This window comes from Pseudopipra pipra, chromosome 6 (genome assembly GCF_036250125.1).
Source record: "Pseudopipra pipra isolate bDixPip1 chromosome 6, bDixPip1.hap1, whole genome shotgun sequence".
In the NCBI taxonomy this organism is placed as follows: domain Eukaryota; kingdom Metazoa; phylum Chordata; class Aves; order Passeriformes; family Pipridae; genus Pseudopipra; species Pseudopipra pipra.
Window position 1 is genome coordinate 54,357,936 of NC_087554.1, and position 22,372 is coordinate 54,380,307.

At 42.0% G+C, this 22,372-nt stretch overlaps 3 protein-coding genes across 6 annotated transcripts in view; 2 read left to right on the top strand and 1 right to left on the bottom strand.

Moving 5' to 3' along the window:
* The first annotated feature begins 587 nt into the window (after positions 1–587).
* On the top strand, positions 588–11,789 carry ZNF839 (zinc finger protein 839). Of its 2 annotated transcripts, none has more exons than XM_064659207.1 (8): positions 588–1,130; positions 2,059–2,979; positions 4,935–5,186; positions 5,962–6,054; positions 6,400–6,552; positions 7,650–7,790; positions 8,766–8,904; positions 10,409–11,789. In XM_064659207.1, the coding sequence occupies exons 1-8, from the start codon at positions 633–635 to the stop codon at positions 11,398–11,400; spliced, it is 3,189 nt and encodes a 1,062-aa protein (XP_064515277.1). In that variant the 5' UTR covers positions 588–632; the 3' UTR covers positions 11,401–11,789. The 2 variants fall into 2 exon arrangements, with proteins under 2 accessions (XP_064515277.1, XP_064515278.1); XM_064659208.1 differs by having other exon boundaries at positions 2,062–2,979.
* Positions 1,327–21,081, bottom strand: CINP (cyclin dependent kinase 2 interacting protein). The gene is made up of 6 exons (XM_064659209.1): positions 20,652–21,081; positions 19,270–19,438; positions 17,941–18,067; positions 16,247–16,376; positions 14,512–14,789; positions 1,327–2,454 (listed from the first exon to the last, which is right to left on the bottom strand). The coding sequence occupies exons 1-5, from the start codon at positions 21,064–21,066 to the stop codon at positions 14,587–14,589; spliced, it is 1,044 nt and encodes a 347-aa protein (XP_064515279.1). The 5' UTR covers positions 21,067–21,081; the 3' UTR covers positions 1,327–2,454; positions 14,512–14,586.
* The window catches only part of TECPR2 (tectonin beta-propeller repeat containing 2), a 44,012-nt gene continuing 42,346 nt past the window's right edge, over positions 20,707–22,372 (top strand). For all 3 annotated transcript variants that reach the window (XM_064659204.1, XM_064659206.1, XM_064659205.1), the window contains exon 1: positions 20,707–20,821. The gene's annotated coding sequence lies outside the window, so the exon portion shown is untranslated. The remainder of the gene's footprint in view (positions 20,822–22,372) is intronic.

The following is a 22,372-nucleotide window of genomic DNA, read 5'->3' on the forward strand; positions in this document are numbered from 1 at the left end:
TGAAGGAGACTCTACACTCTTTCCGGTCAACCTGTTCCAGTGCTCGGTCACTGCACAGTAAAGAAGTTCTTCCTCGTGTTCAGGTGGAACTTCCCGTGCACCAGACTCTGCCAGCTGCCTCTCGTGCTATTGCTCGGCACCACCAAGCAGAGCCCGGCTCCGTCCTCCTGGCACCCCCCCCACCCTTTAGATATTTATACTCATTAATGAGGTCCCCTTTCAGTCGCCTCTTCTCGAGGCTGGACAGGCTCAGCTCCCTCAGCCTTTTCTTGTAAGAGAGATGCTCCAGTCGTCCCCGTTGCCGTCTGCTAGACCCGCTCCAGCAGGTCCATGTCCCTCTTGTACTGACACTGCGTACAGACCGCACCTGGAGCGCGGGGAAGCGCAACTCGCGCTAACTCCACCCGCAGGTCCCACCTCCGGGGCCGGGCGCTGCGGGCGCACCTCCGCCGGGTTTTGCCCGCGCGAGCCGCCGTCGGCTCCGGGCGGCCCCGCCCCGGGGGGGCGCGGCGGGCGCTGCCGGGGGCGCCATTGGCCCCGTTGGCCCCGCCGCCGGTGCCCCGCGCGCCGCCCGCGCCGCTGACACCGCCCGGGGCCGCGGATGCGGCGCCCGCCCGCCCGCGCCTGCCAAGATGGCGGCTCCCGGGGCGGGGGGCGCCGGGGCACCTCCGCCGCCGCCCCCTGAGGACGAGCCCCCCGGGGCTGCCCTCGGCGCGGCCGCGGCGGCGGGGCGGGAGGAGCTGCTGGCGGTGACGGAGGAGCTGGTGCAGAGCCTGTCCGCCCTGGAGGGCGGCGCGGCGGGGAGCGGCGCCGTGCTGTACCTGCGGGCGGACGGCAGCGCGGCAGAGGGAACGGGGCTGCTGGAGCGGCTGCTGGAGAGCCCCGGGCCGCCCCTGCCGGCCCGGCCCGCCGCCGCGCCGCTGGCCCCCGCCGAGCTCCGGCGGGTCATCGAGCAAGTGAGCAAGGCCCAGGAGCAGCAGAAGCCGCTGGCGGCCGCCGCCCCCCCTTTGCAGCCGTGCCCGGCGGGCGGCATCATGCAGAACGCCGCCCGGCAGCTGCAGAGTGTGGCCCAGCAGGTTGCCCTGCAGCAGGGCCGGGCCGCGGCGGCCGCACGGCTCCTCCCGCAGAAGGTAACCCAGGGGCTGGGCGGGGAGGGAAAGAGGAGCCTGCGGTACCCGCTCGGTGGTGAAATCCACGGCTCCGGCGGGTTTAATTCCTTAATTGCTTTAAATATATTTCTTTTTTTTTTTTTTTGCCTTCCTCTTCAGTAACACCTGCCCTCGGGTGTAGACTCGAGTGCCACAGCTCAAAGACACAGGCTTCAACGTGGTTTAGGAAAATCTGTATTTGAACGTAGCTAATAGCTCCCGTGGTCAGTGTTTCTGTCTGACAATATGTGCAGCGAGAACTGCTTAGAAGGGATGTTTCACAGTAGTGATGCACAGGTAGATAATGTGTGCGCTTCTTACAAGAAGGTGACAGTACCTCTGCTTTCAGCCCACGTTCTGGGGTGCAGGGGTTGTCAAGTGATTGATTTGAGTTGAGGCAGAACTTTGGATGAGGAGGAGAGACTGTGAGGGAGATGATCAGTAACATGTACCTTCTCTGAATCATCACCACAAAGTTTTTTTGAAGTGAGCACATATTATAGTGCGTTCTGGACCAGGTATTTGGCCTGTGTCATGTAGCACGCTGTAGTTCTGCGTGTGGGGTTTGCTGAAGGTTATGAATGTGCGTTGGTGATGGTGTTGACTCTGCTATTCCAGACAGGCCTGCTAGCAGGAAACAAAGCTGTGACATGGCCTCAGAGCAAACTTTACATGCTTTAGTTGAACAGCAATCACAGCAGTAAATGTGCAGGAAAACCCGTAGCTGGAAGGAAGGGAATTTATGCTTTGATGTTAAATCTGTGCTTTGATGCATTAAAATGGAAAACTTATGATGTGCAGTGGTTTCTTCAAGCTTTTCTTTAAGGGCATGTGTGTATTATCTTGATAAGTACTGTATTTATTAATACTGTATTTGTGTAATTGCAACTCTTCCTTTTTTCCACAAAAGCAGCTGGAAGCCATTTGTGTCCAAGTTCAGCCAGGACAGATGAAGGAAACTGAAAGGCCAATGACATCATTGGCACCAGTCCAGTCCAAAACTATAACGCTGAGTCAGCCGGTTGGTAGGAATTCTAGCATGCCAGGACTTGGCATTATTAATCCCCAGATAATTAGGATACAGCCTGTTTCAGGAACTGAGCAGCAGCAGCTATTCCTGCATAGTTCTTCCGAGTCTCCAGTTCAGTTGCTTATGCAGAGACCTTTGCCATCTCATGGATCAGTGTCTGTGAACAAGATTCCCACATCTAAGATGGTAAATGGACAGAAAGCTACTCGTGCCGCAGCGTCGGCTTCAAGGTCTCCAAACACTACCGTGGTTGCAGCCAGTTCAAGTACACCATGCCTTGAAAAAAAGCAAAAGGATGACAAGTTAAAAAAATCCTTGAAGGTGAAAACTCGTTCTGGACGGATTTCACGCCCCCCCAAATACAAAGCTAAAGACTATAAATTCATTAAAATGGAGGATTTGGCTGATGGTCATCAGTCTGATTCTGATGACTACTCTGAGCTGAGTATAGAAGATGATGAAGAAGGAAAGGTGAAGGGAAAGGATGCATTATTCAGTTCTTCAAATTATAATCTGAAGCCCAAAATGTTTAAATGTCAGACTTGTGAAAAATCTTACATAGGAAAAGGAGGTTTAGCAAGACATTATAAACTTAACCCAGGCCATGGACAGCTGGAGTCTTCACCTCAAAAAATACCTCTAAATAAGCCTAATGGAAGTATATTTGTGGACAATGCCTGTGGAATAAGAGAGGAAAGGATGAGTCCAGCATATTTGGATTCAATTGCTGTCACTTTAAATCATCAAAATGCACTAGCTACCAATCTGGAAGAAACTGTTGATTCAAAGGCTGGAGAAAAGGTAAAGTGTTACTTGGAAAAGCTGTCAGTTTTGTGGGAAGTAGAATGGCAGTTCTGCAGCCATATCATCTTGTTCTGCTCAGAAATATCCACCTATACACTACATTAAACAAATTTCCTGTTGAAATGCTTTAAAAATCAAATTGTCTCTTGCAGTTTGCAGGAATAGTACTCTTGCACAGACACCTACAACTGTTACTGCATACAGTTTTCACCTTGTCTGCATAAATACATTCTTCTCTGCATTTGGATAAGAACACTCTTACTCAGTTACAGCCTTTAGCATGACAGCAGGACATTATCTGCTCTATCAATTTCTGTTACTGCAATAGTGTCATCACAAAAATCTCTTTATTTTCCACACAGCAGTGGACTGCAGCTTTTCCTAGAGCAGGTGTTCAAAGCCTGGCTTTGAAACCTTGCATGCCAAATACTCTGGTGAAACTTGAGTCTCTGGGTTGGAAGCTACTTCAGCTGCAAATTTTTTTCTGTGATGTTTTAAGCTGGTAACTTAAAAGTTTCTGTTTTAATATTTAAATGACTCTTAACATCTTGCAGCAAGAGCTGATGCAGCTGCTGTCTAGGAAAAAGTACTCATTTAGAGTACACATTTATTACTTTAGTTTGTACTTATGAAGTTGCTCTCAGGAAAGCAAAAATGTACAGCTTATGTTGCCAGTGCAGCAACCCAACCTCCCCTCATCCTCTACACTAATCTATCATCTTTGGAAAAAGAGAACTGCAGAATACTGAAGTTTGCTCTTTGAAATATTGTAGAGTTGTTACTTCCCTATACAGTACTTATTTTACCCAGGATGATGAGGATTTAGAAAAGACTTAGTCTTGTATATTTTACTACTCCTGAATCCTAGATTGTGACTGTACCTGCTGCTTTTAACTAGCAAGTTCTACAAATGTGTTCTACACATTTGCACATAAACTCATTGATATGTTACAGGTTTTGGTCAAGTGAATACTTCCTAGAAAGAATAGCAGGATTATTAAAATTGTTACAATGATACAGACAGGAAGGCAATCAAGATCCCCACGCTCAACCTAGTCTGATGTCACATTTAGAACTAATTTAGTAACTTAATCCCTGGATAGAACTGACATAAATTTGCCATTTTTAGAGCTTTCCTAATCAGTAGAATAGTAGGGAGCTACTGAATGCTGAGATGCAAATGTACAGATTATGCAAAGAAGCCTGATATACCTCAGTACTATTATAAACTCCTTTCTTAAAAGATACTAGAACATTCTTAGAAATTCTATCTTGGAAGGGAAGATGTGTTCAGTAAGAAATTACTGCTTTGAACAGTAAAAAAAATTGCCCTGAAATCACAATAACTTAGCAACTCAAAAGTACCTTTTCTGTTTTTATGGGGTCTTGTAACAGGAGCTGCTTCTTAGCTGTGTTCCTTGGGAAGACTAAGAATTTTGAAATGTGGGAACTGGGCAATATATTTTGATATTTAGTTGCTGGGCTTGTCAGTGTAAGAGTTCTTGTCTTTCCTATAAATTTTTTATGCTTTGACATGGTTAGAATAAAACCCAACTTACTCTTTGGGTATGTTTAACTGCTAAATAAGTTTTATTTCTACAACCTCTTTGAAGATGATGTATTTTACTTCAAAAATGTTAAATGTATTTAACTGACTTAAAACAGCTCTTTAATTATATTCCCATAATCTCTGTATTTTGGATGACATTTTGTGGATCAAAAATGCTAACTTTGCAAATAATGGCATGTATGTGTTGCAGAAGTAGCAGTCTTACTAATGTGCTGGATTTATTCCACAACTTTTCTTCGCAAGTTATGTTTGTATCCAGCTTTGCATTTTTTTAATATGCTATTTATTGTTTGCATAGAAGACAAACTTAATTATAAAACTGTCTTCCTCAAAATAGTATTTAAAATGGTGAATAAATACTTTTTTCTTTCTTTTAATTAAGACTTCAAAGACTGCAGAAAGCAGACAGTTGCTGGCAGAGCAACAAAATGAAACCAGTTCAGGACACCGGGGACCAGTAACTCCAAAGGGACCTGGAAGGCCCAGACGACCAAAGAGACGTGGTCGACCAAGGATGGGTGGAAGATCCAGGTGTTCTGGAAGGCTTAGCAGACCTGGTCAGTCCCCTTCAAAGTCACTTAGTAGTGTGTCAGCAGAACACAATGTATTCAGAAGAAAAGCTAGGTTAAAAGAGGTATGGTTCTCTTCTGCAATTACTTCACAAGTGTCTTCCCCCTGCCCTCTTTTTTTTTTCCTTTTTTTTTTTTTTAATCACTTATTTTCAATGAATCATTTTCAAAAAAGATTTTGTTGGAATTTTTTTTTTACATACTTGTGTACTGACAAGATGAAAGCCTAAGATGTCTTCTCAGAAGAAAACATTAAGTTGTCTTTTAAGAAAAAAAATACTTCCAACAGAACAGTGGAAAAAGAGAAAATGGGATGTCAGTCTGGAAAGGGGCTTTTGACATGTAGATGTACTCTTGCTATCCTTTTTCTGGAGAAGGAAAGTTAGTAGCCACTAATATGTATCTCCTCCAACACAGTAAAAATCACAAACTCAACTGGAGTTGAACAACATCAAAAAAGAAAAAAAAAACCAACCAAGTCCACAAAGAAGGTCTTGGGGGAGGATAGAATGGGGATTAAAATCCATGCAACTAACACAGTTCACTCTTTTGTTTCCTATGTGTTGTAGATCCTTTATGGCTACTAAAGCTACTGAGGTTGCTGTTCTCTCTATGAATTGGCAACATCTGTGGGGCTGAGTTTTGTCTGTAGATGAGTAGGAACTCTTCTGAGGTTTTCTAACTTATCCCGTTTTGGTGTTAGTTTGCATCTGCTCTCCAAGCTGCTTAAACATAGGGCGTATCTTTCAGAAAAAAAGTAGTGATATGTTATATTCTGCAAATGGGATGCATAACCTGTGGGCTGCTTTTTCTTAATAAACTCATTCTGGCTTTTGACAGCTAATACAACAGTGTGATAATGAAGACTTAATGGAGCTGGCTCTCCCACGTCTTACAAAGCTTGTTACAGTGTATGAATTTCTGTTGATGAAGGTGAGTTTTTATGTAAAAATGTTAAATTACTTTTGGGACACTTTCATTAGTATACATTAAAAGATTCCTTTAGAGACATAATTGAATTTCCTAAGTTGGAACTGTGTGGCACGTAGATGTTCCACACATCACTTCAGTCTTACAGAGGCAAAACTCTGCTAGGTCTCAGCGCAAAGCCTTGCTTTTTGCTGCCTGGTTCAGTGGCATTTTGAACATTCCATAATCTTTTGACTTTAATGTTTCTGTTTTAAAATGTTGAACAAAACAAACTTGACAGATTTTAATTTCATCTTTTTTAAAATACAGGAGAAACGAGCCCTTTTTTTTTTCCCCTCTTATTTCTAGGTTGAAAAAGGATATCCAGCCAAAGCTTACTTTCCAGATGTGTATAGGGAATTTGAAGACTTGCATAACATGGTAAAGAAAATGGCTTATGATCACCTCAGTAATTCTGATTCTGTGAGTTGCCAGCAGCCTGTTGAAATAAAAGATGCTAAGGTAATAAAGCACTGTGTGGAACCATGATTTTTTTTCGTTTGTTTGCTTTATTTTAGATGCATTGCATTTTTAATTTTCTCTGATAGGTTTTGTTGTGCTGGTGAATTTATTTGAAGAAAACGTGATTTTTGATTAGCAAAAATAGACATTATTGTAAAAAGTCCAACAACTTACCAAGAAGAAATAAAGAAGAATAAACTAGAATTGTAGTTTTATGTCAGTGGATACAACTAGAAATAGAAAAAGCAATTCTAGCAGTGCTGATACCTGCCTTGCATATCTAGGGTAGTATGAAGCTGCATGTTACTGAAAGGTGTATTTGGCATTAAGTGCTGATAAAAGTACATCCTGATGTTTGATAAGGAAGGAGGGTCTATATTTAAAATAAGTGACCTTGATTTAAAGTGATAAGTAGTTTCATTGCAAAATGAGGACAAACTGAATGCATCTATGCAGTTCATAGTCATAACTAACAAATGTGAAAGGCAGTGAACACGTTAATAAAACTGCAGACTATTATTTTAGTGATTTCATATTTGTTGTTTGTGGAGCTGCATCTAGAAAGACAGATGGAACCTCTTTCTTGCTTCCCTTCTGTGTTAATGTGCATTCTTAATATAGAATGATGCTCTTTAAAAAAGAAAACCAAAACAAGACTAAACCAAAACCCAAAACAACCCTACCTTGATAAGATGAAACATAGGAGTGGAATGTGAGGAGGGGGGGAAAAGAATCTTTAACCTACTCAGAGATACTCTAAACAGGAAGACTTTAAATGTTTTTTTATATGATAGCCTCAACAACCTCAACAAACTCTGCTCTGAGTAACTCTCTCTGGATTCTATATATAACCATTGTACTCCTGATTCTTTTGAGTTTGCCTGTTAATAGTCACCTTCAAATGAAGGTCATGTATCAATGTGGAGGCTGGTAGAAAACAGGGGAGTCTAAATACTTGCAGTGAGCCTTGATGACTGTCAGGCTACACACTGTGTAGTTCTAGTTCAGTTTTAAGAGAACTAATCCATATTTCAGCATTTATGCATTCAGATTTGAGAGGTTAACTTTTACTTTTTTCCCTATATCTGTTTTTAAAGGTTGCTGAATCACTGGGAATTACAGAAATACTCACTGGAGAACGAAAGACAGAAGGTGCAGACTCTTGTTCACAATGTGTAATTAAAATGGTTAGTGAGCAAGTGCCTGTGGAGATACTGGGACAAAAACGGTTAGCTGAGGTATGGAATACCTTTGTGAAAATTAAAAGTGAAACTGAGACAAATTAAAACTTGTTAAAACAAAATCATATTAGTATTATCTGACTTGGGTTAAAGTATGGCTTTTGTGGTGTTCAGAAATACTTAAAGTACTTTCTACTGTGGTATCATAGCAGGGCCTATTAACTAGCACATTAAATATGTACTTTGGGAAGATACTTGGTAGCATTCAGGACAGAATCTCAAAGGCTTACAAGTAATGTCATGATATGAGGATGGAAGGATTTTGTGGAGGTTCTAGTAAATGGGGCCCCAGCAAATTCCAATAACTTGTGTTGGAGGAAATGGCCTAACCTACAGCAGGCTTGGACGTGGGAGAATTGGTTGCTGTGCTAATTGGTGGTAGATAGAGGGGCACAAAAACAGTTCCTTTCTTTCTGACGAGTCGCTTGACCAGCTTTAGTCTGTCTACAGTTCAGCTGTAGCAGAAAGCCGTGTTTGCTCTTCTTGGATATCACATCTCTGTGGTCTATCCCCTTAAATTATCTACTTTGTATTTAATCCAGAGTTGTTCGTGGTGGTAGATAAATAAGACTAGTGCTTTTTTCATTTTCTGCCTGTGGTTAAATTTAAGAGCTGATCGTGTTTTTTTTCATGAACCAAACAATGCTGGGCAAGCTGTGCCTGTATTGAAGCTGGACAGAGCTTACAGCAGGTTTCATGGGTACAGCTAATCACAAAGGCTCGGGGAAATCCTTTAATGTTGAAGCAAGGCCAGATTATTTCAGCCAAGAATCAGAAGTAATTGGTGGCATTTTGGCAAAGTGTGACAGCTGTGTTTAAATCCTTACCTTTTAGGAAGACCTGTAGCATAAATCCTGTTTTCAAGCATCATCAGTTCAGCTGCCCCAAAGTGCTCCACAGTTAGTTTGTGATCTTTTCCAATATTGTCAACTGTTATGGTGGCAGCCAGTTAATCATCTCTTGTATTGACAGAACTCAGGGGAGGAACTGTTGCCACCAGCCAAGAGGACCAAGTTAGAAGACATAACGGAGAATGTGAATAATGCTTATGCCAGTCAAGATGAAGTGAAAGAAAAGAGTGGGAATTTGTGTACACTGTTTGAAAAAGATGGTAACCTCTTCACATTTACCAATTCTGTTCTGTTCATACAGGAGCTGAACAAGTCTCTTGTTCTTCAAGCTACCGTGGGTTTTGTCTTGGAAGTTTCTTTTCTTAACTTGTTCCCCAGGTCCTTCAAAAGCAGTAGTTTAACTGGAAAGGCCTCATGGATGATGCAGACCACAGCAGTAGTTCAATTCTGGATGCATGATAATCCAGTTATTGATACTACTGCAGTACTGTGAGCATGGTACTGTCCTCTGCTGTGTGCTTCCTGTCCATCCCATCCCTCATAGTGAGGATGGTGCCATGACCATTGAGTCAGCTGTGGGAGAGCAGAGGAAGAGGAAGCAGAGTGTGTGTCCTTCCTCCTTGGCTCAGCAGGCTGCAATAGCAGAATTACCAGAGCTTAGTGGATCTTGGGGGAGTGCTAGTGCAGGCTGCCCCTCAGATTGGCAGGGTAGCAGTGAAAAGAAAGAAAATCTTGAGTAAGATGTGTACATCAGTACCATCATCTTGCTTTGTAAATGCCTTTTTCTGGTGTTGCTGTAAGCAGCTTTGCTCTTGCCCTTTGCATGTCTTTCAGTCAGGGGTGTTTTTTGTTTCCCCCACTCAGTTTGTTTTTCTTTCTCTGTATGACCATGCTTATTTCTTGCTGTACTGTGGTTTTTTTCTGGGATATGAGTTTTCAAAATTTTTTTTCACTTGTATCTGCTAGTCAGGCTTTTGCTAGTCTACAGTGCAAAAAGTTAAAAATAGTCCCTTCTGCACTGTTAGGCCTCCTTTGTTGTGCAGTGATATCTTTCATAACAAAAAAGCCCCAAACCAACCTACTTGTTCCTTTTGACCTGCAATAATAAAAACTGGCAGGTCATACTACTTCATCTTAGTAGTTATTGTGATCTGGCACTTGGTCCAGGTCAAGGAATTGGTAAAACACTGCATTTCTAGTGTTTTTTTACCTTTTCTGCCACAGGAAGAAAGTGCTGCTGGGGCTGTTAGCACAGTTAATTAATATGTAATAACTTGATGAAATGTCTGAATCCAGGATGAGCTTAATTATCAACAGAAATTTTATCAAGTTTAAATGCTTCTGTCAGCTTACTAATGGTGATGGGGATGAGCAGCTGACAAGTTTGTGCCCGGTGAAGTCTTTATCTTTTAATGTTACTGACTGCATGACAGATGGAAGACAATTGAGTTTGACTTTCAGACCAGGTTGTTTTCAGGATTAACAGAAAAACTGTGCTTTTTAATATATCTTACTATAGAAATACTGATAATATATCATTATGCAAAAATTCCTTAAGTATTTTTATACTGACTTTCTCATTGTTCTGTGGAACAGAACTTTCTCAAGTTCTGTGGAACTTGTAGGTGCTTCAGGTTTGCTAATTTGGGGGAAGAAAGCAGGGAAGTAGTCTAGCTTTCCCTCCAAAATTATTGCTGAAAAGTAGTTTTCTGGTCATGCAATATTAGATTGCCCAACAAAACTATATTTCTTTCCCCTTTTCAGGTTTTAATCCATTAAATGGAGAAATCCTGCTTTCAGAAGATAGGCATATCACTTGCTGCACAACTGGAAGTACATTACCAACAGCAGAGGAACATAATTCACTTGCTGATTCAGGAGTTAGCATCGCTGCTGAAAATTCAGGTACCTTCTCCCAGACCGTGGAAATGAGGATAGAATATTCCCAGCCTGTGAACATACAGGGACCAGATCTGGCGGGTGACGCATCCCTGGTGCACACTGAGGTCGTGCTGCCTGCTGAAGCAGATGGTTCACCAGAGCTGGTTCAAGGGCACTTTGTGAGCGAGAATGTGGTGGGTGGACTGGCAGCTCCGGAACTTTGCGGCTCCGTGTCGGAGCACGCGGGGGGCAGTCAGAGCACTGACTTACCAACGAGTGAGGAAAATGGCCACAATCAAAAATATCAGGAACTGCAAGAAGAAAACCCTAATTTTGCAATTAAAGAACATTCTGAGCAACTTCGTAATGTAGGTATGACTGACGAGATGCAGGAACTTGAAAAGGTTTTTTCAGCAAACGTTGTGCCAATAAACTACCCACGCAGTGCTCAGGCTGAGTCGCACCCAAACGCTGTCCAGGGAGCCTCCCTGTCTGCTCATGTGAACCATGAAAATGCTTTTAAAAACCAGACTGACTATTCTTGTGGGGCAGAGGAAGCACATGAGCTGGCGAATACAGTAACTGTAGATGAAACTGTAGCTTTTGAGATTTCCGATGAGAGCCATGATTTTTTGTCTCAGGGACACGAACAGATTTTTATTCAGACTTCAGATGGGCTTATCCTGTCTCATCCAGACACTGCTGTTTTGTCTCGGGCAGAGGGCATTGTTATTGTAACTGATTCCAGCGGTACTACAATGCACATTCGTACACCTGAGGGGATACCTTTGGAAACTGTGGAAGCACTACTGGCAATGGAGGCAGGTGGCCAAAGTGAAGATATTTTGCTCTCGCAAAGTGAATTGGAGCCATAAATTAGAAAAACCCTATAAGCTTTCTTCTGGAAAAGACTGATTATAAAATGTATATTTTTCTAATGTGAATACTGAGATAATTGAAATTTAACTTATTTGTAAACTGTTTCTATGCCCTGTACTTTTTATAACTTATGTTTATATAAATCTAGCAGCATTGCAACCAAAAATTCTAGAATTAACATTGTTCTATTTGCTTTATATGTTGGGGATGGGTGGAAAGTAGAAATCTGTCAACCCTAAAATTGTTGCACTGTTCCCTTTTGTTACCTAATTCCTTCTCTCTCTAGCCATCTAAAAATACAGTAAGTTGTACTGCTGTTCAGCAGTGATGTGCTGTGTACTGGCAAGCTGTATATGGGTAAAATAAAAGCTATATCAAAAATGTGCATTTTCTGTGCCACTGAGATTACAAAACACTTTTTGGTATTGCAGTTTTTCGAAGTGTGAATATTCATTAGCATCTAGACTTGATGCACATAAATCTGCCTGGAAAAATGGGCAGTTTTAAGTATAATCCACAGTTGGGCATTACAGGAACAATGTGACAGCCTAGCTGATCCTTACTGAAATAACCATCCACAGAGTTAATGACAGAAATAGCCTCAAACAAGATCCGATTTGTACTGAACTGTTGGAAATGTATTTAAGTTTTGTGTAATGTTCATCCACACCTTTAAAAATTGCTGCTACTTAGACAAAAATGGGAAGGTGCATAAGTAGTGATCTGATTTTCCTTAATGAGGTACCAAATTCTCTTTTGCTTTAGTCTGCGATGGCCTATTTTTGTGAGACTGGTATTACACGTTTTTTCTTTCACATTATGCATCCTTTGTCAGTTCTACCCTTTGACCTTCCTAGTAATTTCACACTGCCTTGCACTGTTTAATCATAATACAAAGGTATCCTTGACTCCCCGTTTCTCTAGGCAGGGAGAAAACTTGGCCAATCACTTAGCAATGGCTATCTCGTATTTTTGTCATACTTTCAATATGATCCTTAGATAATGTACTTTTGTGGAGACCTCCCAACAGCTTCTTGTCCAAGGCACTGTCTTGTCTTCCAAGAAGTTTTAAGAGGTGAAAAAGAACAGTGTTGAATGAGTACACATTACTGTAAATTGGTAACATATCCTTAAAATGTGTGTGTCACCTCATTACTAAATAAAGGAGGCTCCTGAGATAACTGGACAAATCCACTAAGGACCTTGATCTGCAGGAGAGCTGTTTTGTTGATAAATCAAATATGAACACGATTTTTTTTATGGTATTGTTACTGAAGAACAACACAAAAAATTGAGTCTAAACAGGAGAGAGAACAACTTAGAGGTGAAATAATCTGTTCTATGTCCCTTTAACATAGCTGGTTTGGTTTTATTTGTTTGGTTGGGTTTTCTCTTGGTTGCCTAAGTAGAAGATGAATTTGATTAGTCAAAGCACTGCCTTTTAGGTGTGGTTGTGAAAGATGCTCTGTATTAATGAGCTCGTGTCTGGTGGTTGGCTTTATGGTGTAGTGTTTGATTTGGGTTTTTCCCCATCTTTGTTTTATTAGGAGGTGGTAATGGCCAGAGGATACAGACCTACCCTGTAAGTGAAGGTAGCATATAAAGCCAGATTCTGCTGGTCTTTCAAAGTCTTTGATTGCAGTGAGCAATTCTTTATTACACTCTTTTGTACTGGCTGTCTAATCACTACATCTGAAGGCTTCAAATATAACAATCAACTGCTTAGAGCTATAATGACAAAACATCTCTGCAATGATTTTGCAGTAATCTTCCCATGTCTGACAGCAATCAATAAGCAAGGGGGTCTGTGAATACGAAGACCTCTTCCTGAAGAGCTTATTTCCTCTAAGAAACGAGCAAACCACAATTTCCACCTGTGCAGAAAATGAATATTTGCTTCAATTCTGTCTTCCCTATTGATTTGCACATGCTGGGAAATACAATACACCTACTCCCATCTTAAAAGAACAATCCTATATGTGAACCAATCTTTTCTCCTTGGAAAATATTTTTGAAGTATGAAGGTGTTTCCATAGTGACACGGGTCTGGCCCTACTCAGATAAATTAAAGTGGCTGTTAAACTAGGTGGAACACTTGCACTGAAAAATAATAAAACCCAACAAAGCTGTTCCTAACTGATTGTATTCTCCTTGAGCTACAGCAGAATTGCTTTTTAGACACTAGAAATTTGGGCTAAGAATAGAACTCTATTAGCTGTCAGAAAGAACCTCATTCAATACAGCAACACGTTGAGAAAACTTTACCAATTCATGTCTGTCTGTTCTGTTACTGCAGCAAACTTATCAAGCTTATGAGGTTTCAGCTTAGAGCCAGTTAAGTAAATGATGCTGCTTTTGCTATCAGTACAGAGGCAAATGAAAATCACTTGATATCAGTAGCAGTAATCCAAGGAAAAACTCACAGAGCCCTATGAGGTGGAGGAAACAATATAGGGCCCTGACTTGAAGGAGGTCTTCTATTTATTGAATAGATGCTTTCATGAAACATCTCTAAGAGAAAAAGTTAAAATTAATTAAGAGAAAAGACATTTTTATATGACTGTGGAATGCTGAGTTGTACTAAATCTTCCCAGCGTGGTAGTTCAGGCTTGGATCACTCTTGAAGGGTGATGCGCCTAACACCACCAGACTCAAAACCAAACCAGAATTTACACTATTGTCTACAACTGCATTTCAGAATCACATACCAAACTGTGTGGATCCTTTTGGATCCTGCCTTTTTTTGCCTTCCTCTTCTTCACTTATGAAGCCAGTACAAAAGCACTCGTCCTGTTAAATCATGCAAAAGACCCCCCATGAAAGATCATGAAGTGTTGAAATTCTATGGCCAAAGGGACCTGTAGGTACTTCAGATTGTCAAGACTTGGAAAGAAGTAACATTCTTTGCTGTAGCTATCTATGTGCTTACTTCTTCCTGATTATAGGGGACTTAGCCTCCTACCTGTATCCTCTCTACTGCTCTTAAAATGGATAAAACAACCCAAACCAGACTGTCCCATGCAGAAACAGGAGTATCAGCTAAGACAAAATAATAAATACAAACAGAGAAAAACTTTTTTAATAAGTTTTACAAAAATTCAACTTACGTGGTAAGCCTTGCAATTTGCCATTTCAGTTTCATGTAAGCATCATTAGAAGCCAGCCATGTAACTTTTGGAATTCTAGCACTTTCTGTGTCCTGTCTCCAGCAGCATGGCTTCAAGTAGCAGTGTGCTGCTGTTCTCAATGTAAGGCTGGTATAACCATGATGATAAATGCACCATCAGCAGATCCTGGTCAGCAGAATGAGCTATGTCTTGTACAATTGCTTGCTTGAGTTGTAGTTCCTTCTTGTACATTTCAGAGAGCTTCAAAGAGACCTCATCTGGAATGGATTAAAAAACCCAGCACATTGACCAGAATATATCAGCAATTCTCTACAAGTTAAATTACACTTGAAATATGTGGATCATTAAAAAATCCACCTACCTTACATAAGCTATTGCCCAAATATAGACACCTTGTTTTTTAGAGCATTAATCATGTTTTTACACTAGAATATCAAATGCTAAACAATTTCCTCAGCTTTGGGATTTTGACATGAGTCCCCATTTAATTCTAGAATAAGCAGTGGTATTGGTTCTCAGAATCCACCAGAAAATTAGCAATTAGAATCAATAATTATCAATTATAGCTATTCCTCAAATAACTGAAATTTGATTTTAAAATCTGGTAATGCTATCCTGCAATACAAGCTTCACATTTTAGAGTCCCTATTGATTTTAGCTAAACTAAAGAATGCCCCCACATGCTGTCAGGCACTTCAGCAATGCATGATCACCAATGAGTGATATCAATAATGAAAAACAACAGCAAAAACCCCAACAGACCAAAACTGAAGTAATGTAAAAACTAATACTGTTACTAGCTATGTTAGTAATACTGGCAGGGGGATTAAATGCATCTGTATAATAATCTTTAATTGTCTGACTTCCTAAAAAATAACCACACAAATTATTTTTAAAGAGAGACTGATCCTGTGTTTCTAACTTAGCCTGAACTATCACTGCCTTCAGAAGGATTTAGTCTTTCATGCAGTAGACAGCATCACTAAATGATTCAGTCACAATAGGTGTTTTGATAGCAGTTGTCTTTGTCATTCTTACCCTTTTAAGCTGACAGAAACTAATACATAAGATTCCTGCTAAATTGTGGTAGTGAAGAAGCAGGGCTTCACATGACTTCCACTTCACAAAGAAGGCATTTGGTTTGCATGCAATTAGGCTTCTTAAATTCAGACAGTCTTAAAACTGGGGTAATACCAGTTGGGAGGCAGTACCTTTTGCCATCAAGTGAGTGCTAAAAGAATTAACAGTAGACAGTAACATTTCTTTACTTGTCTTGACTGACACTGAGATCAGAGGTATTTTTCTTTGGCTGCCTGCAGAATTAACTAAGGTATAGCTTGCTCTTTGCATTCAAGGACTTAATTTCAGTGTCAAGCAGCTAAGCCTACAGCTTACCACCACCAAGTTGCACATAAGTCTCTCCCTTCAGAGGACGTGGCTGTTGCAGCTTGGCCACTGTGAGCTGCTGACAAGCTTAGTTCTGTGCTGTAACTGTTGCATGTCAGACAATGCCTGGCACTTCACACAAGCAGGGATCAGCAGTAACCCCAAGCCAAGCGGTGCATTCATGTGTTTATTGATTAGTCAATTGTAAAGGAGACATATACCCTCTCTCAGGCAAGACATCCAGATAAAAGGGTTTACTTTTCAGTCTTAAATTAGATGACATCAAAGACACAATGTAATTAGCTAAGATAATCAATATTTTACTTACAGAAATATGGTGTGGGCCATGTATGAAAGAAGGGTGCTGTGCAATTCCCAGCTCCATGGTGAAATGCTTCCAAGTCACAGATTGCTTTAGTAGTCAAAGTAAGCTTTTCCATTTTCAGTTGTATTTTTGTCTGAAAAAATTATGAATGTGTAATCTTAATGAACATCTCAGGAACATCAGGCTACTATAATCTCAAGGATTTTTTAAAAACATGCTATTTATGAAGGCTACTTAGTCTTAGTATTTCTAAATCACAGTTTTTTAACTCCAGAGAGACATGACACCTGGAATCTATATATTTAATATGAGATATCTTGAAATTTTGAACACTGCAGATATGACTGATTTTGCACATTCTTTTGTTTCCCTCATGTAGAAATATACTAAAGCTTTCTGTCATTTTTTCTCTCTCTAGGTTTTTCCTATAGCAATTTAGCACTGGGGAAAAACATCAAACAAGTGTAGCACAAGCCTTATCAACATAGGTTTTCTTACACTACCATGTAAAAATGTCTTAAATTTGATTTCAAAAGATCAGCAGCAGGTGAGAAAAGCAGCTCAAGCTACTACTGACAAGGTATCTAGGCTGATCTAACAGCCTGCTTCAAAAAACAGGTCATTCCATCCACTTGCTTCATGTTCACCTGACTTTGGCATTGCTGATGGGGATGAATATTTACAACAAAATGGAGCTTGCATTAAGATACTTGAAGTATCTTTAAGTCCAGCAGTTAAAATAGAGATATTTCTATAAACTCATAAGCTGGTATAAACTCAAAAGGAATGAAAAATAAAATAGATCATTGTAGTTATGTTTAGTATCCAATCTAACACTGTTTAGACTCGTATTACTCAGGAATAGTAAAAAATTGAATCAACACACTTGGTAGTCTGAATACAAAATTACCTCAATGAAAAAAGACCCCAATGAAAAAACACACAAATTACTGTTACTTTTTCCCCCAGCACAAAATTTGAGGGAAATCTAGCTCATTTCCTGCTTTTTCTAAATACTGGATGACTGGTATGCTGCCTATGTAAAAAAAGGAGATCTACCATCTTTTTAATGGGCCTCCACTTTGGCAGAAGGCTGTAAAAGTTATTTTTAATATGAATTTTAAATTACAGTTTCAGGCAGAAAAATACAGTTTGTTTCTTGTCAAACTGACAGGTGGCATTAATTCCTAGCAATGCATCCAGAAAAAAAAGGGTTACATAATAATTATCTTACTTCACTCTCTAGAGAAGATCTGCACAGCAAATGCAGGTAGGCAGACTAAAAATATAACTGCATTATGTCTGATCAAAGACAGCTGCAAGGATATGATGGCAGGTAAAGCACTGCTTTATGCTTTGTTGTTTCTTTTGTTCTAAACAGAGAGAGTATCCAGTATGAGAGAATATGTGCAGTTTTAGAATGCATTCTTTGTACAACTTATTTCCAGATCACTTTATAAAGGGAGGAGTAGAATTATAAACAGAAGGCAGATGTAAAAACCAACTTTCAAATTTACCGATCAGGCAAATAAATGGTGCATGCTGGATTTATAATCATTTAGGTTTGAAGCCAAAGAACTATGAAAGAAACCCCCAATTTTCTGTCTACGATAAATACTTGAGAACATTTCCTTATGTCATATTTGAGCACACTTGGAACTGATTCATATTGACTAAGACTGGAAAATGAGCGTTACCATCTGCTTTAAGGTCTCGAGTAATTCTGCACAGCAATTGTCCAGTTCTTCGTTGTATCTTGGGGTTGGCTTTTCAGGTTCTGTGACACTGTTATCACATGCTATCTCCAGTTTTCTGTCTTGAAATCTAAAATAAAAATATAAGGCAGAGTAAACAACTGCATATAGGTTTACTTGAGCTGTGCAGATTTAAAATCCATGTGGCCTGATCCTACAAAATCTCTCACAGACTGTTCATGAGAATACCTACATAAAAACTGCACAAGGCATAGCTGGCCATGGGAACAAATAGGGATGACACCACAATCCTCAAGAGAAACATAGAACTACTCTACCTCAGAGCATGTGCTTGAAAACAGTGTGCTTGCAGGTGTTAAGATAACACTTTTTCCCTCTGCCCCTGTGTTGGAGGTTGTTCTCCCATAATGGAAAAGGTTTGCCCAGGCTTCATCTGCTCTGGATGACAACCTGGTGCCTCACCACAAACTCATATTTGTGCACAATTTAAGCCAAGACATTAATCTGTGAACCCAGAGCAGCCAATGTACAAACACCTACCCTGCCTGGCAGACTTTAGAGGGAGCTGCTAGAGAGCAAAAGCAACATCTGGCACCATTACAGCAAAATACTCCTCAGCTTGTACCTGTCAGAACCCTGTCAGGCAAACTCTCTTCAGCTGTCAGGACTCTGAAGAAGCTTCTTCTCACAACCCTCTTAATTAGATTTTTCTTTACAGTATGAAAATAATAGCTCTACCAAAGCAGGGTGGGCTTTTTTTTTTTAGTTTTTCACTTTTTTTTTGTTGTTTTGTTGGTTTTTAGTTTTGGGGGTTTATGTATAGTGGTGGTGTGGTTTTTTTGTCTGTTGGGGTTTTTTTAAGTCATTACTGTTAAAACTTTTTTGTCTGTACAAATCACTGATTCTTTCTTCAAATCTGTTGAACTTTTCACTTGAGTGAAACGTGTAAAATATGTAAGAGAGTAAGGGAACTCACATGGGTGAGATTTATAGATTTTAACTTTGTGGATTATATAAGTATTTTAAATATCTGTTATGTTAGACTATGTAAAAGAAATGTTTTCCATTTCTTGCAAATGACATTACTTTATGTGATTATTTTAATCTTTATGAGACATTTATTATTTGAATATAAATAGTTTATGTAACCAAAAAGTGCAGCTGCTGAGTTTGATCTAAGAGCTAGCTTATCCACTGTGGCATGTTTTCTCCCCTGTCTCCAAAAAGAACTTTTTAGTGAAGAAAACAGATTAATCTCACAAAAAAGGCAATCTTTACGCTGTCCTTATTCCTGTGTATTAGCATACTTACTGCTCACTGATCTTCATGTTGACTATTTTGTTTGCCATAGTAAATCCATTATCATTCAGTCTCTCCCATTTCATCATTAAATTATGCCAGTCTGCTGCATTATCTTTAATTTTTCTTGCACTGACAGATAAAACAGGCCTTCTTGGAGTACTATCAGCAGGACTTTTTGCTGTATGAGAAAATAAAGATATTGAAGCCATTTAAAGCATACAGAAATAAATCAGTGTCTATCAGCAGTTTGTGTGAATGATTTCCATGCTCTACTGGAGAATATTGATTAAAGTAAAACAGAATTTACATTAACTGTCTCTGGTCATGAAATCTAATTCCTCATCTATCAGCCTTATTACTATTTATAAGAAAACAAGGTTATTTAAAGAACACAAGTACATTCTGCATGTGATACTGCAGCACAGACAGCAGCATCTTTGCAGAGCTGACTAATCTAGCAGTCTTCTGACAGTCAAATACTAATGCAGTATAGGAAATCACGGCAACAATTACTGCATGCATCCAGTGCTCATGCCATGAAAAATATGAATTAATTCATGGCAACACACGAGCTGGAAGAGTTTGGGGGAAGGCTGAGTCCTGCTGCAGACGGTGGGCACTTTACTGCTTGAGCACAAAGCCCACATCTCATGGTGTCTCCCTGGAGGCCCAGAGAGCAACAGGAACCTGCAGCACATCCCTCTGAGCACACGAAGCAGCCCCACCTTCACACATCAGGCACTGCCCCAGCAGCCAACGCAGGGCTCCACACCAAGCAATAACACCCTGCCTGCTCGTTTGCTAGCTTTAACTTTTATCCACAGAGATGCCCAAAAAATGGTCACAGATGTGAAGGCCACACATAATCATAGAAATGGATTAGGCTGGAAGGGACCACAGTGGGCCATCTAGTCCCACCTTCCTGCTGAAGCAGGGTCATCCCAGAGCACAAGGCACAAGATTGCGTCCAGATGGTTCCTGGATATCTCCAGTGAGGGAGACCCCACACCCTCTGTGGTCAATCTGTCCTAGTGCTCGGTCACTGCACAGTAAAGTTCTTTCTCATATTCAGATGGAGCTTCCTGTGCATTAGTGTCTGCCCGCTGCCTCTTGTGCTATTGCTCGGCACCACCGAGCAGTGCCCTGCTCCATCCTCTTGGCACCCCCCCCCCCTTCAGATATTTTTACACACTGATGAGGTAACACACATGGTGCGACACGGGTGTCCTCCGCTCCTCCCGGGGCACCGCCCACACCCGGGCGTGACAGCGACAGCCCGGCGGGCTGGCGGGGCACCACGGGCACATTAAACCTCGTTAGCTCACCAAGGAACCACCAGGACCCGCCTCCGGCTGCTCCCCCCTCTCCCTCCCGCTCCCTCCCGCACTCACCCGCCATGGCGGCCCCGCCGCCCGCGGAAGTTCGCTCACGTCCGGCCCCGCCCAGCCCGGCCCCGCCGAGCGGCGCAGCCACCGGGGCCGCCGCCGCTCCGCCGCCTCGGGGCCCGGGCAGCGCCGCTCCCGCCGCCCCTCCGTGACGGGCCGCCCCGCGCTCCGGAGCGGTGAGTGCAGCCGAGCCTGGCGGGACGGCCGGGGGGCTGCCCGGCTGTCGCTGCCCTCCCCGGCCCCGCCAGCGGGGCCTGCCGCGGCCGCCTGTTGCGGGCGGTGCTCCTGGCCGGCCCCCGGGGCTCGGGCAGCGCCGGGTGAGGGGGCTCGGGGCGGGGGCTCGGCGGCTGTTCCCGCTGCTCGAGGGGCTGCGCCGCCCGCCCCTTCCCCGAGCGCTGGGTCTGGGCGGTAAATCCGGCATAAGCCGAGGTAAAGCCGGCGGGAAGGCGAGGCGGCCCCGCAGGTGTCCGGCCGGGAGCCCCCGGCTCTGTCCCTGTCCCCTGGCAGGAGCTGCGGCCCCGCAGGGGGCGAGGAGGCACCTGTTGGAAAGGAGTGGTTTGGAACATCTGTCGGAATATGGTCGTGCGTCTAAGGAGGGGAGGTTAAGATAAAGTGTAGTAATGGCTTCAAACTGAAAGAGGGCAGGCATATATATTAGGTATATAATAGACATTAGGTATATGCATGGTATTAAGAAGATGGATATATGTATGATATTAGGAAGAAATTCTTTACTGCGAGGGTGGAACGGGTTGCCCAGTGAAGCTGTGGATACCCCATCCCTGGAAGTGTTCAGGGCCAGCTTGAATGGGGCTTTGAGCAACCTGGTCCTAGTGGAAGGTGTCCCTGCCCATGGCAGGGGGGTTGGAACTGGGTGATCTTTTAAGGTCCCTTCCGACCCAAACCTTCTAGGATTCTCTGAAGGATTCCTAGGGAAGATGAGTGTACTCATCAGCATGAGTACAGCCAGGCTTCCCTGGCTTCTCTTGGCATACTGGGATGCACAGTGACACTGGATTCTACTTCTTCTATCCTTTCCATCTCTTTTGTCTAGATTTGTTCATTGGTTTTACAGTCTATTTTTTATTATTTCAAAGAGAAAATAAACAAACCTCATTTGAGCCAAAAATTCATGATCTGTGTAAAGCAAAGTGTGTGTTAATCAGGTAACCGTGACCTGTGTGCTGCTGGTCATTTGCCTGAGCACAGGACACAAGAAATCAGAGCTCCTTCGGGGGTGTGTGCATCTGTGTTCTCCCCTCTACTTGGCAGCAGTTTGCTGTAAAAACCTCTGGTGATATGGCAGTCAGGTACCCTGCTCTGGAGCTAAGGGTGTGAGAAGTATTAGAAAAGAAAACAGCTTTCCTCTTTAGTTGGCAGGATCTAGTTGAGAACAGAGGCTGTTGTGTTTAGCTGTGGTCATAGATATGAGTTTGTCTATGCTCTGAAGAACTTAAATGTAAGTTTTTGTGCCACAGATTAAAAAAAACCAAACGGAGCTGTTGTCCCTCTTGTCCAAACAGGACACTTGGGCTCAGAGAAATGCAGTGACAGCTTTAGCTTCCTGCAGTCCATCTGTGGCATACCCTGGCACTGAACCTTTAACCACTGCCTGTCTGCTGAACCAGGGGATTATCTCTCTCTTTAGTTGCCTCTGTTAGGCAGCACTGAACCTTATTCCTGTTTCTGAGACCAGAGAAAATAAAATTAAAAAGTCTGCTTTTCAG

What these genes read in the sequence shown, in the direction of transcription:
- ZNF839 (XM_064659207.1), top strand. Translation starts at nt 633, where the DNA reads ATGGCGGCTCCCGGGGCGGGGGGCGCCGGGGCACCTCCGCCGCCGCCC. An exon ending in GAAAAGCTAGGTTAAAAGAG is followed by an intron (nt 5,187 to 5,961) that starts GTATGGTTCTCT and finishes GGCTTTTGACAG; the next exon opens with CTAATACAACAGTGTGATAA. An exon ending in TTGAAATAAAAGATGCTAAG is followed by an intron (nt 6,553 to 7,649) that starts GTAATAAAGCAC and finishes CTGTTTTTAAAG; the next exon opens with GTTGCTGAATCACTGGGAAT.
- CINP (XM_064659209.1), bottom strand. Translation starts at nt 21,066, where the DNA reads ATGCCGGATTTACCGCCCAGACCCAGCGCTCGGGGAAGGGGCGGGCGG. An exon ending in CGGCGGGGCCGCCATGGCGG is followed by an intron (nt 19,439 to 20,651) that starts GTGAGTGCGGGA and finishes TTTCTCATACAG; the next exon opens with CAAAAAGTCCTGCTGATAGT. An exon ending in AACATGAAGATCAGTGAGCA is followed by an intron (nt 18,068 to 19,269) that starts GTAAGTATGCTA and finishes TTTTTATTTTAG; the next exon opens with ATTTCAAGACAGAAAACTGG.